The sequence below is a fragment of the Heptranchias perlo genome, chromosome 1 (assembly GCF_035084215.1).
Source record: "Heptranchias perlo isolate sHepPer1 chromosome 1, sHepPer1.hap1, whole genome shotgun sequence".
NCBI classification, from domain to species: Eukaryota; Metazoa; Chordata; class Chondrichthyes; order Hexanchiformes; family Hexanchidae; genus Heptranchias; species Heptranchias perlo.
In genome coordinates, this window is record NC_090325.1 from 62864519 (window position 1) to 62880331 (window position 15813).

Genomic DNA, 15813 nt, shown 5'->3' on the forward strand with positions numbered 1-15813 from the left:
AGTTACATTGAGTCTACAGCACAGAAACAGGTATTAGGCCCAATTGGTCTATGCCGGTGTTTATGCTCCACACAAGCCTCCTCTCTCCCTACTTCATATACCACTATCAGCATATTCTTCTATTCCTTTCTCCTTCATGTAACTATCTAGCTTCCTCTTAAATGCATCTATCCTATTTGCCTTAACTATTCCTTGTAGTAACGTGTTCCACATTCTTACCACTCTTTGGGTAAAGAAGTTTCTCATAAATTCCCTATTGGATTTATTAGTGACCATCTTATATTGATGACCTCTAGTTTTGGACTCCCCCACAAGTAGAAACATTTTCTTTGCATCTACCCTATCAAACCTTATCATAATCTTAAAGACCTTCATCAGGTCACCCCTCAGTATTCTCTTTTCTAGAGAAAAGAGCCCCAGCCTTTTTAGACTTTTTAGTCTTTCTTGATAAGTACATCCTCTCAGTTCTGGTATCATCCTTGTGAATCTTTTTTGTACCTTCTCCAATGCCTCTATATCCTTTTTATAATATGGAGATCTGAACTGTGCACAATACTCCAAGTGTGGTCTAACCAAGGTTCTATACAAGTTTAACATAACTTCTCTGCTTTTCAATTTTATCCCTCTAGAAATGAACCCCAGTACTTGGTTTGATTTTTTTATGGCCTTATTAACCTGCATTGCTACTTTTAGTGATTTGTGTATCTGTTCCCGAGATCCCTTTTCTCCTCTATCCTATTTAGACTCTTATTATCCAAGCAATATGTGGCCTCCTTATTCTTCCTGCCAAAATGCACCACCTCACACTTATCTATATTGAAATTTATTTGCCAATTACACGCCCATTCTGCAAGTTTATTAATGTCTTCTTGCATTTTAACACATTCTTCCTTTGTATTAACTATACCCCCAATTTGGTGTCATCCACAAATGTTGAAATTTTACATCCGATTCCCGAGTCCAAATCGTTAATGTAAATCGTGAACAACCGTGGTCCTAACACTGATCCCTGTGGAACATCACTTCCCACCTTTTGCCAGTCTGAGTAGCTACCCTCAACCCCTACTCTCTGTTTTCTGTTTTATAGCCAGCTTGCTATCCATTCTGCTACCTGTCCCTGACTCCACATGCTGACCTTAGTCATGAGTCTACAATGCGTTACTTTATCTTTGTACCTTTGAAAATCCCAATATATTACATCTACTATAATACCCTTGCCTACTCTTTCTGTTACTTCTTCAAAGAATTCAATAAGGTTGGTCAAGCATGACTTTCCCTTCTGAAATCCTTGCTGACCACTCTTTATTATATTTTGTTTTCTAGATGTTTTGCTATTACATCTTTGAGTTACTTGCACTGCATGAATTTACTACCACTAGGTAGTGTTTTAACCATTGTTTTGGTTGATCTTTCAGATCTAATGACTTTTCCAAATGTGACAGAGGTCAAACAGAACATGAGCACTGGTTCAACACTTATCAGGAATGATAAAACTGATGGATTTTTGGTAATTATGAATTTTCAGACTGAATGGTTAAACAAAGAATACCACAGGTGTGACAATTGACCTAGAACATATTCATATTTAACTACTTACACAATTAGCACAGAATGTGAGTGCTCTTGAGTAATGTTAACAACTAGTAAAGATCGTTTTTCAGAACCAGGTGAAAAGCACATTAAATTAAAAAAAACTCACTAATTTTCACACTAAATTTACAGAATTGTTAGATGATTTTAAATAATATTTGTTCCTTTTGGTATATTACTATAGTTTTTCCTTAAATGCCTTTCCATATTAGGGGAAGATTTCCTTTGTACGGTCTATGTAGTGAAATAGTAGACCTGTTTATGAAGAGCAGGGTTTACAATCTTGTTACATAATACACATAGGAAATCTTTCCCACAGTTGCTGCTTCTTAATCAAAAAGGCAGCTAATAGTAAATGTAGCAGACTCCCAGTCCATTGTCCTTCAAATGACTGTTCATAGGAAGCTGAAGGCACACCACACTATATAGTTCAACAGTTCAGCTAATCCTTTTTATTAAATAAAACCAATCTCTTCTCCTTCTTTTAGTTTTACTTGTGTCATGGATCATTCTCCTGCTGGAATTTAGACAGACAACCTATTCCAAAGGTGACCCAGCCTGGACCCATGGGTGGAGCTGACTTCCACCCTTTGAGAGGCCAGTACACCTCATCTTATCCAGTGACCTGAACCTGTTATGCTGAGTCCCTTTGAAGCCAAAGAAATAGGATTTCTTGAAAACTTCCCTATGCTCTCCTCAGCCTCGCCCTCTCCACCTCAGCAGCCTTGTTTGGGGTGGGAGGAGGCACTGCCCCCAAACAAGGCCAGTTTAGTGCCGGAACTCAGCATTTCTCATTCTTGTAGATTTTGCAGCCTGACTCCCATTTGTGTCCACCAGAATAATTGATCAATTTTGAGGCTAATATGAAAAAAGTAGTGGCACTGCAAGCAGACTTCACAGAACTATTTATGATAAATTTGTTTTGCATGCTAAGTAATGCTTAAAGAGTTAATAGATGGTAAATTTTTCATCAAAAGTAATGGCTCTGAACTTCTACTTTCAACTGTCCATGCTGTTTCTCTGGGTGGGATGACGGGGGGGGGGGGCGGGGGTGCAGGGGGCAGAGAGCGGGGTCTGCCGATTTTCCACCTAAAGTTAGGGTGCGAGATCAGGAGAACTCCCTTGCAATTTCTAGGCCAAATTTACAAATTTACAAATCAAATTTTAAAGGAAGACAAATGGACATTCCTAATCGTTTCCAACATTGTGATGCAAACCTTTTATTAAAGACTGCACATACAACAGTAAGAAATTCAGAACATTGATGATTCATGAGACCCCATTGTAAAGCTAGCAATTACAGATTTCTCCAGGAAAGATTCATTAATGTGTTCAGGAAGATGCATATAGTTTATGTCAGCCTCTATACTTAGTGATTCTTGCAGACAGAAAAGGTTTTTGTAGTACGTTTTTATTCATTACTGGTGAGTTTCATAATTAGTATCTCTCGCAAATCAAACTATTAGAAAGAATTATGATTAACTGTAACTTCACATTCATCTTAGTGAGCCCTCATGACCTCATTGGGAGGAACTGGTTTGAAGGAGTTACTAAAGTCAACATTATCTCTACTCATCTCCTTCTCCAATCCACTTTCCCAAAAGGAAGTCATCTGATCTCGAGCAGATTTTCCTCTGGAGTTCCTCGGTTTAACTCCAGGGGGGTGCGGGGGTGGGAGTGGAAAATTGGGTGAGGAGCCAATCCAGCGACTCTTCACCACCTGCTGCCACTTCCAGGACTTCCCACCAGAAGTGACATCGGCATTCACTACAACCGCCCAAATATGGATGGTTATATTGAAATGAAGTGGAAATGATAAGAATTCATCATACGACTTAAACATCATTAACACATAGCAACACTGGATGGTAGAAACACTCTGCATTCCTGACATAAAACATTGCTGCGTCCTGCGGAGCAGAATTTAGAATTTAAATTCCACCCTCCCCAAGACAGTGTGATTTATTACAGGGCATTCGAATACCGTCGCCATTTTAAAAAAAAATTACATTTTCTTCAACTGCCTTACAGCCACCCAAGCTAGGAGTGAAAACATATTTTTTTAAGTTTACAAGTTACCTCAACTTTATTTTACAGTGTTGCTATCAACAGTATTCATTTATTTTTCTTTCCTTCTTTCAGACTTGCGCTCCATTATGGGCACAGAAGTGTGGCACGCAGAATTATCCAACAGGATTGTGCGCAGATGTAAATTCAAACTTCCAAGTATCAAAAACTTTCTCGCCTGCTCTTCAACGTAAGCTATTTTATTTCAGATGTTTTGAATCCATTGAGGAATTCTGGTGCATGTGCTGTAGACTTAATACTAGAAAATGTCAGACTTTCTGAAAAGAACTTTACTATCATCTCATAACCTTTCAACTCTCCTGTTTTAATGAAGGTGTTCTTTGGTTAAGCAGCTCTGCTAAACTAGCAACTGTGTCAGGCAAGTGTCCCAAGCCATCAAAATCATCTGATTTGCCATTGCAAAAGCCAAGCATGCATGGCAATATGTGAGGGAAGGGCAATTGGAGAGATCCAGGTATAGACAAACTGGAGCTGGGAACTTAGGAACACGAGTAGGCCATTCCGCCCCTCGAGCCTGTTCTGCCATTCAGTTAGATCACACCTCAACTCCATTTACTCACCTTTATTTCATATTCCTCGATACCCTTACCTAACAAAAATCTATCGCTCTCAGTCTTGAAAATTTCAGTTGACCCAACATCCACCGCCTTTTGGGGGAGAGAGTTCCAGATTTCCACTACCCTTTGTGTGAAAAAGTGTTCCCTGATTTCACTCCGAGCTCTAATTTTAACATTATGCCCCCTTATTCTGGATTCTCCCAGCAGAGGACATAGTTTCCCTGTACCTACCTATCAAACCCCTTTATCATTTTAAACACCTCGATTAGATCATCTTCCAACCTTCTAAACTCAAGGGAATACAACCCAAGTTTATGCAACCTGTCCTAATAAATTAACCCTTTAAGCACTGGTATCATTCTGGTGAATCTGAGCTATATTGGTTCCAAAGCCACTATATCTTTCTCGAGATTCAGTGCTCAAAACTGAACCCAATACTACAGACAGTATCTGTCCAATTGAAGCATAATTTCCTCCTGTTTGTATTCCAACCCCCCACCCTTGTCTCTGAGCTTCTTATTAACTAGTCATGGCTCATAGCTGCCTGGAACTTTTTTTTGGCCTGGAAACTGAGATGCAAGTGATTTTCACCAGGTTTCTGTCCAAAAATCAATGAGCTGAAGTTTATGAGTTTGTTTTAGACCTTCCAGCATTCTGCCCACCGAGTGCCCACAGAGCTCATTTCAATATATTGAAATGAGGGCCAGTGGTGCTGGCATGCCAAAATTCTGGAAGTTACATTCGCAGTGCAGTAGGGGTATCTTATATTGGGATTTATAAGGTGTACCTGTTGCCAGGATCAGTTGAGAGTGGTGGAAGTGAGGAACTTTTAAGCCTGGCTACCATTGCGACTGACTAGGTGTGCATCCAATAACGTCATCCCTGCACTTCCTCACTAATCCATAACAAGAGCACAGTGCCTCTCCAGCACCTCCAGCATCTCCATGGGGTGCTCTTTATAAGGGATGAGGTTAATGTAAAGGATGCCCCATCCAGTGCCCAGCCTTTCACGGGGATTGTGCACAATTTTCTCCTATAACGAAATTAAGTGAATTTAGTGATGACGAGTATTTAGGAACTGAGCTATTAGGCCTACTGGTATCACCCTGTTAAAGTGGAGGAAAGAGTTTGAAGATTCTGTACGCAAGTAATTGCGGGGCGGGATCCTTCCATCTAAGGGTCCAGGGCGAGCAACAAGCACACATGGTGAGGGCACGAAGGGAAGGCTGAGGGAAATAAGGAAGTCCTCAGCCTCGAGGTCAGAGAAAGAAGTAAGTAAGTAAAAAAGGTGCAATAAGTGCAGATTTCAGGCAACCGCCTCTAAGTGTTGCTATAAAATTGCATAGGGATGAGAACAGTGTTAATCTTACAACAATTCTGTAAAACTGCACTATTTTGGGAAAGGGATAAACATCAAAAAAGGTTGTATCAAACACAACTTGTGTGCTTATCCTCAGATTAGGAGACTGGAATATTTATGGTGGCCTGTTGTTTAGTTAACATGACACATACCTATCAGGACTGTTGGATGTCCCTTTTAAAGCTGATCTGCTTAGTACACGTTCACTGGAGTCATTGGTATAGTTTTACAGTGGGGGTAAAATTCCTCAGCTCGCTAATATTAGCTAAAAGGTCACTGTGAGTATAAATCCTTATATTCACACTGACATTTTCGTTAGCATGAACGAACAGGGGAACTTTCATCCAATATGTATTTAGCAGTGCTGAAGCTTACTGACCAGCGAGCACATTATATCATCTGTCCGGATTTGTGCGGTGCAGATGTACAGTTCTATTGAGTGGGTGCTACATAGTAATAACACGTCACAATTAACTCGAGTGCATTTATTCTCCTTATAGCTTGTGGATCCTACATGGATCTTGTGATAGTGCTGGATGGATCCAACAGTATCTGGCCTTGGGCTCCAGTCCAAGATTTCCTTAAAAAATTAACAGGAAGTTTAGACATCGGCCCTGAAAAAACTCAGGTAACTACACATTTTAAAATTTTGGCTGTTTTTTTGGTTTTATAAAATATGATTTTACTGAAGATCTATATTTTACTTTCAATAAAGTTCTTTATATAAAAATAAGGACGGAGTGTATGATGACAAAATTAGGATTGAATAACATGTGCACGCCCAAGTCCCACTATTACCCCAGCCTCTAAACCCGCTTCACCTTAAGACTACTCTTGGTCCTGACTCCCTGTGTGAAATGCCAAACAGGGGGCTCGAGGGGGGGAGGAGCTAAATACGATTAAAATCACTAAGGAATTGGTACTCAGTAAATTAATGGGACTCAAGGCGGATAAATTCCCTGGACCTGATGGCTTACATCCTAGGGTCTTGAGGGAAGTGGCAGTAGGGATTGTGGATGCTTTGGTAATAATTTTCCAAACTTCTCTGGACTCAGCAAAGGTCCCGGCAGATTGGAAAACTGCTAATGTAACACCCTTATTTAAAAAGGGTAGTAGGCAGAAGGCTGGAAATTATAGTCCAGTTAGCCTAACATCTATGGTGGGTAAAATTTTGGAGTCTATTATTAAGGAGACAGTAGTGGAACATTTGGATAAACATAATTTAATAGGACAAAGTCAGCATGGCTTTATGAAGGGGAAGTCATGTCTGACAAATTTGCTTGAGTTCTTTGAGGACATAACGTACAGAGTGGATAAAGGGGAACCAGTGGACGTAGTGTATTTAGACTTCCAGAAGGCATTCGACAAGGTGCCACATAAAAGATTATTGCTCAAGATAAAGAATCACTGGATTGGGGGTAATATTCTGGCATGGGTGGAGGATTGGTTATCTAACAGGAAGCAGAGAGTTGGGATAAATGGTTCATTCTCGGACTGGCAACCAGTAGCCAGTGGTGTTCCGCAGGGGTCGGTGCTGGGTCCCCAACTCTTTACAATCGATATTAATGATTTGGAGGAGGGGACTGAGTGTAACATATCAAAGTTTGCAGATGATACAAAGATGGGAGAGAAAGTGGAGAGTGAGGAGGACATAAAAAACCTACAAGGGGATATAGACAGGCTGGGTGAGTGGGCGGAGATTTGGCAGATGCAATACAATATTGGAAAATGTGAGGTTATGCACTTTGGCAGGAAAAATCAGAGAGCAAGTTATTATCTTAATGGCAAGAAACTGGAAAGTACTGCAGTACAAAGGGATCTGGGGGTCCTAGTGCAAGAAAATCAAAAAGTTAGTATGCAGGTGCAGCAGGTAATCAAGAAGGCCAACGGAATGTTGGCTTTTATTGCTAGGGGGATAGAATATAAAAACAGGGAGGTATTGCTGCAGTTATATAAGGTATTGGTGAGACCGCACCTGGAATACTGCATACAGCTTTGGTCTCCATACTTAAGAAAAGACATACTTGCTCTCGAGGCAGTACAAAGAAGGTTCACTCGGTTAATCCCAGGGATGAGGGGGTGGACATATGAGGAGAGGCTGAGTAGATTGGGAGTCTACTCATTGGAGTTCAGAAGAATGAGAGGCGATCTTATTGAAAGATATAAGATTGTGAAGGGGCTTGATCGGGTTGATGCGGTAAGGATGTTCCCAAGGATGGGTGAAACTAGAACGAGGGGGCATAATCTTAGAATAAGGGGCTGCTCTTTGAAAACTGAGATGAGGAGAAACTTCTTCACTCAGAGGGTAGTAGGTCTGTGGAATTTGCTGCCCCAGGAAGCTGTGGAAGCTACATCATTAAATAAATTTAAAACAGAAATAGACAGTTTCCTAGAAGTAAAGGGAATTAGGGGTTACGGGGAGCGGGCATGAAATTGGACATGAATTTAGATTTGAGGTTAGGATCAGATCAGCCATGATCTTATTGAAAGGCGGAGCAGGCTCGAGGGGCCGATTGGCCTACTCCTGCTCCTATTTCTTATGTTCTTATAATGGATCTTTCGTCATGTTGCACAGAGAATCTGATCTCTCCTTTACCTATCTGTTGTCTTTGTGTTTCTGTGTCTCTGTTTGTCGCTCCTCTTCTGCTTCTGTGTCTGTCTTTCTCTTCTTTTTCCTTCTCTCTGTATTTTCCATTTTTTTGGGTGGGATCTGGTGGGTGGTGCAGTGTGGTGTGGCAAGGAAAGGAGTCACCAATGGCTGAAGGTTGCATTTTCCATTGAAGGTTCTGGGGAAATTGCGGCCTTAATAGCTGCCTTCCTCTTACCTTTTGCCATCAATTGTTCTTCACTTTACTACACTGCTTCCATCGTATTCCCTACTGATTTGCCTTCTCATTGTCCTGTTCCCTTCCTACCACCCCTCACTCGCATTGCTGTCCCTGCTCTTCCCCTTTGAACTATCTGCTCCACCCCTTGCTCTGCTGTTAATCACCTCACATTTAATTCTCCATTCATGCCCTCTCACTCCCACTTGCTTCCCCCAAGGGCGAGTTTGTTCCAAAATCCAACTTGTGTATTTTTTGGAAATATTAACTGAAATTAGGATGATGATAGGCACTCTAGCCTAGAAATTCCTGGAGCCACACTCTGCCACCAGAGGTGCAATGAGGCAGGACTTCCAGTTGCCCACCCGCCATAGTCCTGACTCTAGCCCAAATCCCAAGTACCCCAATTGCATAATATGGGTGGGTGCCCGTGCCATTTATGGCACTATCGGGGCATCCACCCTGCATAGGCACAGAATTTTGGAGTGGCACATAGCCTCTTTGTGTTAAGGCCACAGACCAATCCAGCATAAGATCTCCAAGGGAACGATTTTTGTCATGGCCTGCTCCTCTTCTGTTTTAATCCTTTGCTAATGGCAGTCAATCTGTCTGAGATTGATTGCCATTTGAAATGGCATTATGGGCCCCACAGTTACAGCCGTTGTATTGCAAGTACTTCTGCTTGATCCAGGTGCACTTACCATTGGCTTGTGTACTGGACAGAACAGATGAGATTTCCAGGGGAGCCCTGCGTCCCATCAGTCCTGCCTGCAAGTGCGATATAAACTCAAACAGAAAAGGCAGGGTGAAAAGTCAACTTCGATTTAACCAGATTTAGCCACATTACGCAGAGGGCAGTGAATGTATGGAATGGACTGCCAAGGAATGTAATAGGGGCTGATTGTATTGGTAATTTCAAGAGAGGGTTAGAAAAGTTGGTGAAAATTTGACAGAAGGATGTGAGGGGTATCCGCAATGACCTGAACTCGCCTGCACTTTTGGACCAGGTCATCATAACACACCCCCCACCCCGACATGCCCCCAGAATTGGCCTGCCCCCTGGCAAGACTTTGCGCCTAAATAAGGGGCCAGAAATACAGCCATTTTGAAAAGCATGTCTTATTTGTTGAGCTGTAAAAGTTGATTCTAATTATTTGATCCAAATAGGTGTCTATTGTACAATATGCTGAAGATGCAAAAATTCAATTCAAGTTAAACTCTTTCAAAACAACAGCTGAAGTTGAAAAGGTTGCAGCAAGAACCCCACAAAAGCAGGGACAGGAAACAAACACAGCTGGTGGAATTGACTATGCAAGGTAATTTATTTCTTAAAGCAAGTTGCATTCATTATTGCAATTGCATATGAACAAATATTGCTGTAGTTATTGCCTGGCATATATCTTCTTTCTAATAAAACAAAACAGTTAGTGCTGGAAATTCAGAGCAGGTGTACCTGCATCTAAAAAGAGAAAGGACAAGTTCAGGATACAGGTGGAGATCCTTTCTCAGAACCCTCATTCATCCTTTATGGTGGTGAACTATGCGAGCCTGGCAGCGTTACAGCTTTTCCTTCGTACCCAGATTCAGGATCTCTCGCTCTCTATTTGTGTTTACAAGGGATCTCTTTGTTTAAATTTCCACGCTGAACTGTCATCAGATTCACATTCATTTATTTCTTTTTGTTCATCATTTAATTTCTTTGAATGTTTCCAATTCTCGTTACACAATTAGGCCACATGGGTTGCCGAAAACCTTTTTCTGTTTGAAAACTATGAGTGAATGATGCAATTCGCGTACTTTTAGCCTTCAGTGACCATCCCGATCATATCTATTTAGTTACCTAAAATACCAGCTGATCTCCTGTGGCACTGCTTACGAGTAGTTTGCAGTTCTAGTGTCTCGCTGCTAACTGTCACTTTAAGCCCTTGGCTCAGGACTCCCTTTGAGGAAGTGAGGTAATTAGAGGCTAATTATTGTTGCTGTTGGCAGTTAGTTGGCTCTTACCCCTTGTTCCTTCAACAACCTCTTTAGGTTATCTCAATGTTAGAAAAAACAGCGGGAAATAAGTCAGTTTCTTCCTCTTTTTGTATCTATTTTTAAATATTGTTCAGTTACAATTTGTTGGTGTTTTATATAAAGTGTGACATCTGGGCCTAAATTTTAACTCAGAAAATGGGTGGCCGGGGAGCAGTAAAAATGTTAGAAATCTAAAACCTGCCTCCAACCCGCCCATTTCCGGTTTTAATGGAGGCGGAACAAGGGGTGGATGACCAACCTGCTCTTAGGAGGCGGGGGTGTCACTAACAGCTTTCAAGGAGGCTGCGGGTCTCCATTTTTACAGCGTTTTAGTTTTTAACTCCTGGGGACCGGGATTCCCAGGCCTTCTACTTCACGCCATGGGAGAGGAGGCAAAAAGGCCTGAAACTGCAGGTAAGTGCCTTTATAGCACAGCTTGTGGGCCCGGAGGAGCAGGAGTGCTTCCCCCAGGCCCAACAAGCCTACCTGCAGCGACCCCCCACCTCCCCATGATCTACGACCCCTCCCCATGATCTATGACTCCCCCACGATCTCTGACACTCCCAATGCCGACCCCCGATGACTCCTGACCCCCGCCTATACTTCCGGGTCTCCCGTCAGGAATTTCATTCCACCTCCCACACCCCTTTCTGCCTTCCCGGCTCCGAGTAAAAATTTAGGCCCTGGAGTGTTAACTTCAGAGTGTGATAGGATTTTAAATGCTTATATAAATAGATGGATAATGCTATCACAAGAGACCAACCTTGCAACAAAATTGAGTACACAGTGACAGCACTTACCATAACTCTTGGGGGACATCACATAACATGGAGAGCTAGATGGCTTAAATAAGTAACAGCAGAGCAACTATGACCAATGCCATAAGAGCTCAGAAAAAGCCTGCTAGTCCACAGACCTTTAACTGCACTGATTTCATAGAATCATAGAAAATTTACGGCACAGAAGGAGGCCATTCGGCCCATCGTGTCCATGCTGACTGAGAAACGAGCCACCCAGCCTAATCCCACTTTCCCGCATTTGTTCCATAGCCCTGCAGGTCGTGGCACTTCAGGTGCATATCCAGGTATTTTTTAAATGAGTTGAGGGTTTCTGCCTCTACCACCCTCTCGGGCAGTGAGTTCAGACCCCTACCACCCTCTGGGTGAAAACATTTTTCCTCGTTTCCACTCTACTCATTCTACCAATCACTTTAAATCTATTGCCCTTGGTTATTGACCCCTCCACTAAAGGAAATAGGTCCTTCCTATCCACTCTATCTAGGCCCCTCATAATTTTATACACCTCAATCAAATCACCCCTCAGCCTCCTCTGTTCCAAGGAAAACCACCCCAGCCTATCCAATCTGTCATCATAGCTAAAATTCTCCAGACCTGGCAACATTCTTGTAAATCTCCTCTGCAGCCTCTCTAGTGCAATCACATCTTTCCTGTAATGTGGTGACCAGACTGTGCACAGTACTCAAGCTGTGGCCTAACTAGTGTTTTATAGAGTTCCAGAATAACATCCCTGCTTTTATATTCTATGCCTTGGCTAATAAAGGAAAGCATTCCATATGCCTTCTTAACCACCTTATCTACCTGTCCTGCTGCCTTCGGGGATCTGTGGACATGCACTCCAAGGTCCCTCACTTCCTCTACACCTCTCCCATTTATTGTGTATTCCCTTGCCTTGTTTGCTCTCCCCAAATGCATTACCTCGCACTTCTCCGGATTGAACTCCATTTACCACTTTTCTGCCCATCTGACCAGTCCATTGATATCTTCCTGCAGACTACAGCTTTCCTCTGCACTATCAACCACATGACCTATCTTTGTGTCATCCTCAAATTTCTTAATCATGCCTCCACTTTTATGTCCAAATCGTTAATATATATCACAAAAAGCAAAGGACCCAGTATCGAGTCCTGCAGCACCCCACTGGAAACAGCCCTCCAAATACACCCATCGACTATTACCCTTTGCTTCCTGCTACTGAGCCAATTTTGGATCCAATTTGCCACACTCCCTTGGATCCCATGGGCCTTTACTTTCTTGACCAATCTGCCATGTGGGACCTTGTCAAAAGCCTTGCTAAAATCCATGTAGACTACATCAATTGCATTACCCTCATCGATCCTCCTTGTCACTTCCTCGAAAAATTCAATCAAGTTAGTCAGACATGACCTCCCCTTAAAAAATCCGTGCTGACTGTCCTTGATTAGTCCATGCCTTTCTAAGTGACAGTTTATCCTGTCCCTCAGAATTGATTCCAATAATTTGCCCACCATCCCTGAGGTTAGGCTGACTGGCCTGTAATTACTCGGTCTATCCTTCGCTCCCTTTTTAAACAACGGTACAACGTTAGCAGTCCTCCAATCCTCCGGCACTACGCCTGCATCCAGTGAAGTTTGGAAAATGATTGTTAAAGCCTCCGCTATTTCCTCCCTGGCTTCTTTTAACAGCCTGGGATACATTTCATCCGGCCCTGCTGATTTAGCCACTTTCAAAGATGCTAATTCCCTTAATACTTCCTCTCTCACTATGTTTATCCCATCCAATATTTCACACTCCTCCTCCTTAACTTCAATCCCTGCATCATCCTCTCCTTTATGAAGACAGATACAAAGTATTCATTAAGAACCATACCCACATCATCCGCCTCCACACATAGTTTACCTTTTTGGTCTTTAATAGGCCCTACTCTTTCCTTAGTTATCCTCTTGCTCTTAAATGTATTTATAAAACATCTTTGGGATTTATGACTGTAACATTGGTGGCTGGTACTTTTGGCCCAGCTGAAAATGCTTTGCCCCATTTTTAATTCATCATTAAAACTTAATTTCATAATTTCCTACAAGCTAATTAAAATGTAGTTCCAACTCTATGGTGATTGAAAGACTTATAGATTGCTGGACAGTTATTTTGAATTTACATAGATAAAGTAAAATTCATTGAGTTAACCTATCGTAGAATCATAGAATGATACTGCACAGAAGGAGGCCATTCGGCCCATTGTACCTATGCCAGCACTTTGAAAGAGCTATCCGATTAGTTCCACTCCTCTGCCCTTTCCCCATAGCCCTGCAAATTTCCCCCTTCAAGTATTTATCTAATTTCCTTTTGAAAGTTACTATTGAATCTGCTTCCACCACCCTTTCAGGCAGTGCATTCCAGATCACAACCACTAGCTGCGTAAAAAAAATTCTCCTCATGTCATCTCTGGTTCTTTTGCCAGCTACCTTAAGTCTGTATCCTCTGGTTACCAACCCTTCTGCCACTGGATACTGTTCCCTTATTTACTTTATCAAAACACTTCATGATTTTGAACACCTCTATTAAATCTCCCCTTAACCTTCTCTACTCCAAGGAGAACAACCCCAGCTTCCCTAGTCTCTCTATGTAACTGAAGTCCCTCATCCCTGGCACCATTCTAGTAAATCTCCTCTGCACCCTCTCCAAGGCCTTGACATCCTTCCTAAAGTGTGGTGTCCAGAATTGGACACATTACTCCAGCTGGGGCCTAACCAGTCATTTATAAAGTTTAGCATAACTTCCTTGCTTTTGTACTCTATGCCTCTATTTATAAAGCTTTTTTAACAGCCTTCTCAACTTGTCCTGCCACCTTCAAAGATTTGTATATGTATACCCCTCTCTGTTCCTACAACTCCTTTCAAATTGTGCCATATAGTTTATATTTCCTCTCCTCATTCTTCCTACCAAAAGCCATCACTTCACACTTCTCTGCGTTAAATTTAATCTGCCACATCTCTGCCCATTTCACCAGTCTGTCTATGTCCTCCTGAAGTTTATTACTATTCTCTTCACTGTTTACTACATTTCTGAGTTTCATGTCATCTGTAAACTTTGAAGTTATGCCCTGCATCCAGGTCATTACTTAAGTAAGTTGGCAGCTTTTTGTTTGAAAGTTGAGCTTGTTCCGTTCTTTGCAATCTTTGTAACATCATTTTGTCATATTTCAGGAAATATGCGTTCTCACCTCAAAATGGTGGAAGACCAGCAGCAACAAAGGTAATGGTTGTTGTAACAGATGGTGAATCTCATGACAGCGCCAAGTTACCACAAGTGATAGCTGCATGTGAGGAACAACGAATAATCAGATTTGGGATTGCTGTGAGTAAATGTCAACTATTTTTTAGCAAATTAGATATCCATTATTTGACAGAAGTTTATTTAGCAAAGTTGTGCACTGAACAACAGAATTTTCTGGAATTTCTGAAATTACTGTTGGCTATATCAGCAGACAAATGCTTAACATGTTCATATGACATTGCTGTCAGCTATTTTAACACAGGTGTTAACCTGTTTATGTTAAACTTTGTTCAAATTGCAGAAAAGGGAAGTCATACAAACTCCTTAAGCATTCATTCACTGATATTGCTAACTTTAATTTTATGTTTTACTGGCTTACTCGCTACAGCATGATAGGTTTTACTCACAGATTGCTTCAGCTAACAAGCATTAGTGTTCCAAAACTGGAGTGAATGCAGAAAGACAGTGATTTGGAGATGAAGAGAAACAACTAACTCAATAGTTAACACCTGAGTTAAAATAATGGCCAGAAGAATATCATGAATGTGTTAAGCATTCATCACAAATATAACTAACTAATTCATAGATGCCAACGGTTAATGTTTGATGCTGATAGTCAGCATTTACACTGGCACAAGTCAGCAAAATATCTGGGCTCCCTTTCCCCCCTCCCCCCCACTCCCAGTCCAGACTACTGAGTCTGCTGGCTAATGCATGGACAGCTACACTCCTCCTCTTTACGTGTTTCCAACACTATTAGGCCTTATTGCCACCTCAGTATACCGGAGACAGGGACTCTTGTGAGAGCAAAAGTTCCTGCTTCCAGTATACAGTGGCAGCAATTGAGGCCAAAAGTGCTAGAAACGTGAAGATGATTAATGATGCCTGTCCTGAGAATTAGCCATCAGGCTCAGACAGAGATGGAGACAGGAGATAATGCAAGAGGCTAAGAGAATGTAATAGGAGAGAGAATGCAAGAGGGAAGAGAATGCAGGAGAGAGAGACAGCAGGGGCAGAGAATGCAGGAGGACGAGAACGTGGGGCAAGGAGAGGGCAGAATGCAAGGGAAGGTGCACAATGCAAGGGGAAGGAAAGGCAAAATGAATGGCAAAGGGCAAGAAAAGGGGGCAGAATGCATACCAAAGGTAAGAGGAGAAATGGAGGGGAGGGGATTGGATGGCAGTAAATGGAAGAGGGAAGGGAGAAGTGAAGGGAGAAGGAAGAAAGACATTGAAGGCAATGAAGTGGAAAGCTTCATGACAATAGAGAGAGAAGGGGAAAATGGATTGCAATGAAGGGAAGAAAAAAGAGGCATAAGATGGGAGCGA

General features: G+C 42.0%; 1 protein-coding gene across 2 annotated transcripts in view; it reads left to right on the forward strand.

The window, feature by feature from the left end:
* LOC137322691 (integrin alpha-2-like) overlaps positions 1-15813 on the forward strand; it is a 191588-nt gene that overhangs the window by 99340 nt on the left and 76435 nt on the right. For both annotated transcript variants that reach the window (XM_067985645.1, XM_067985638.1), the window contains exons 4-8: positions 1416-1507; positions 3733-3847; positions 6096-6223; positions 9588-9736; positions 14416-14566. In XM_067985645.1, the coding sequence (XP_067841746.1) occupies positions 1416-1507; positions 3733-3847; positions 6096-6223; positions 9588-9736; positions 14416-14566 (635 nt within the window). The remainder of the gene's footprint in view (positions 1-1415; positions 1508-3732; positions 3848-6095; positions 6224-9587; positions 9737-14415; positions 14567-15813) is intronic.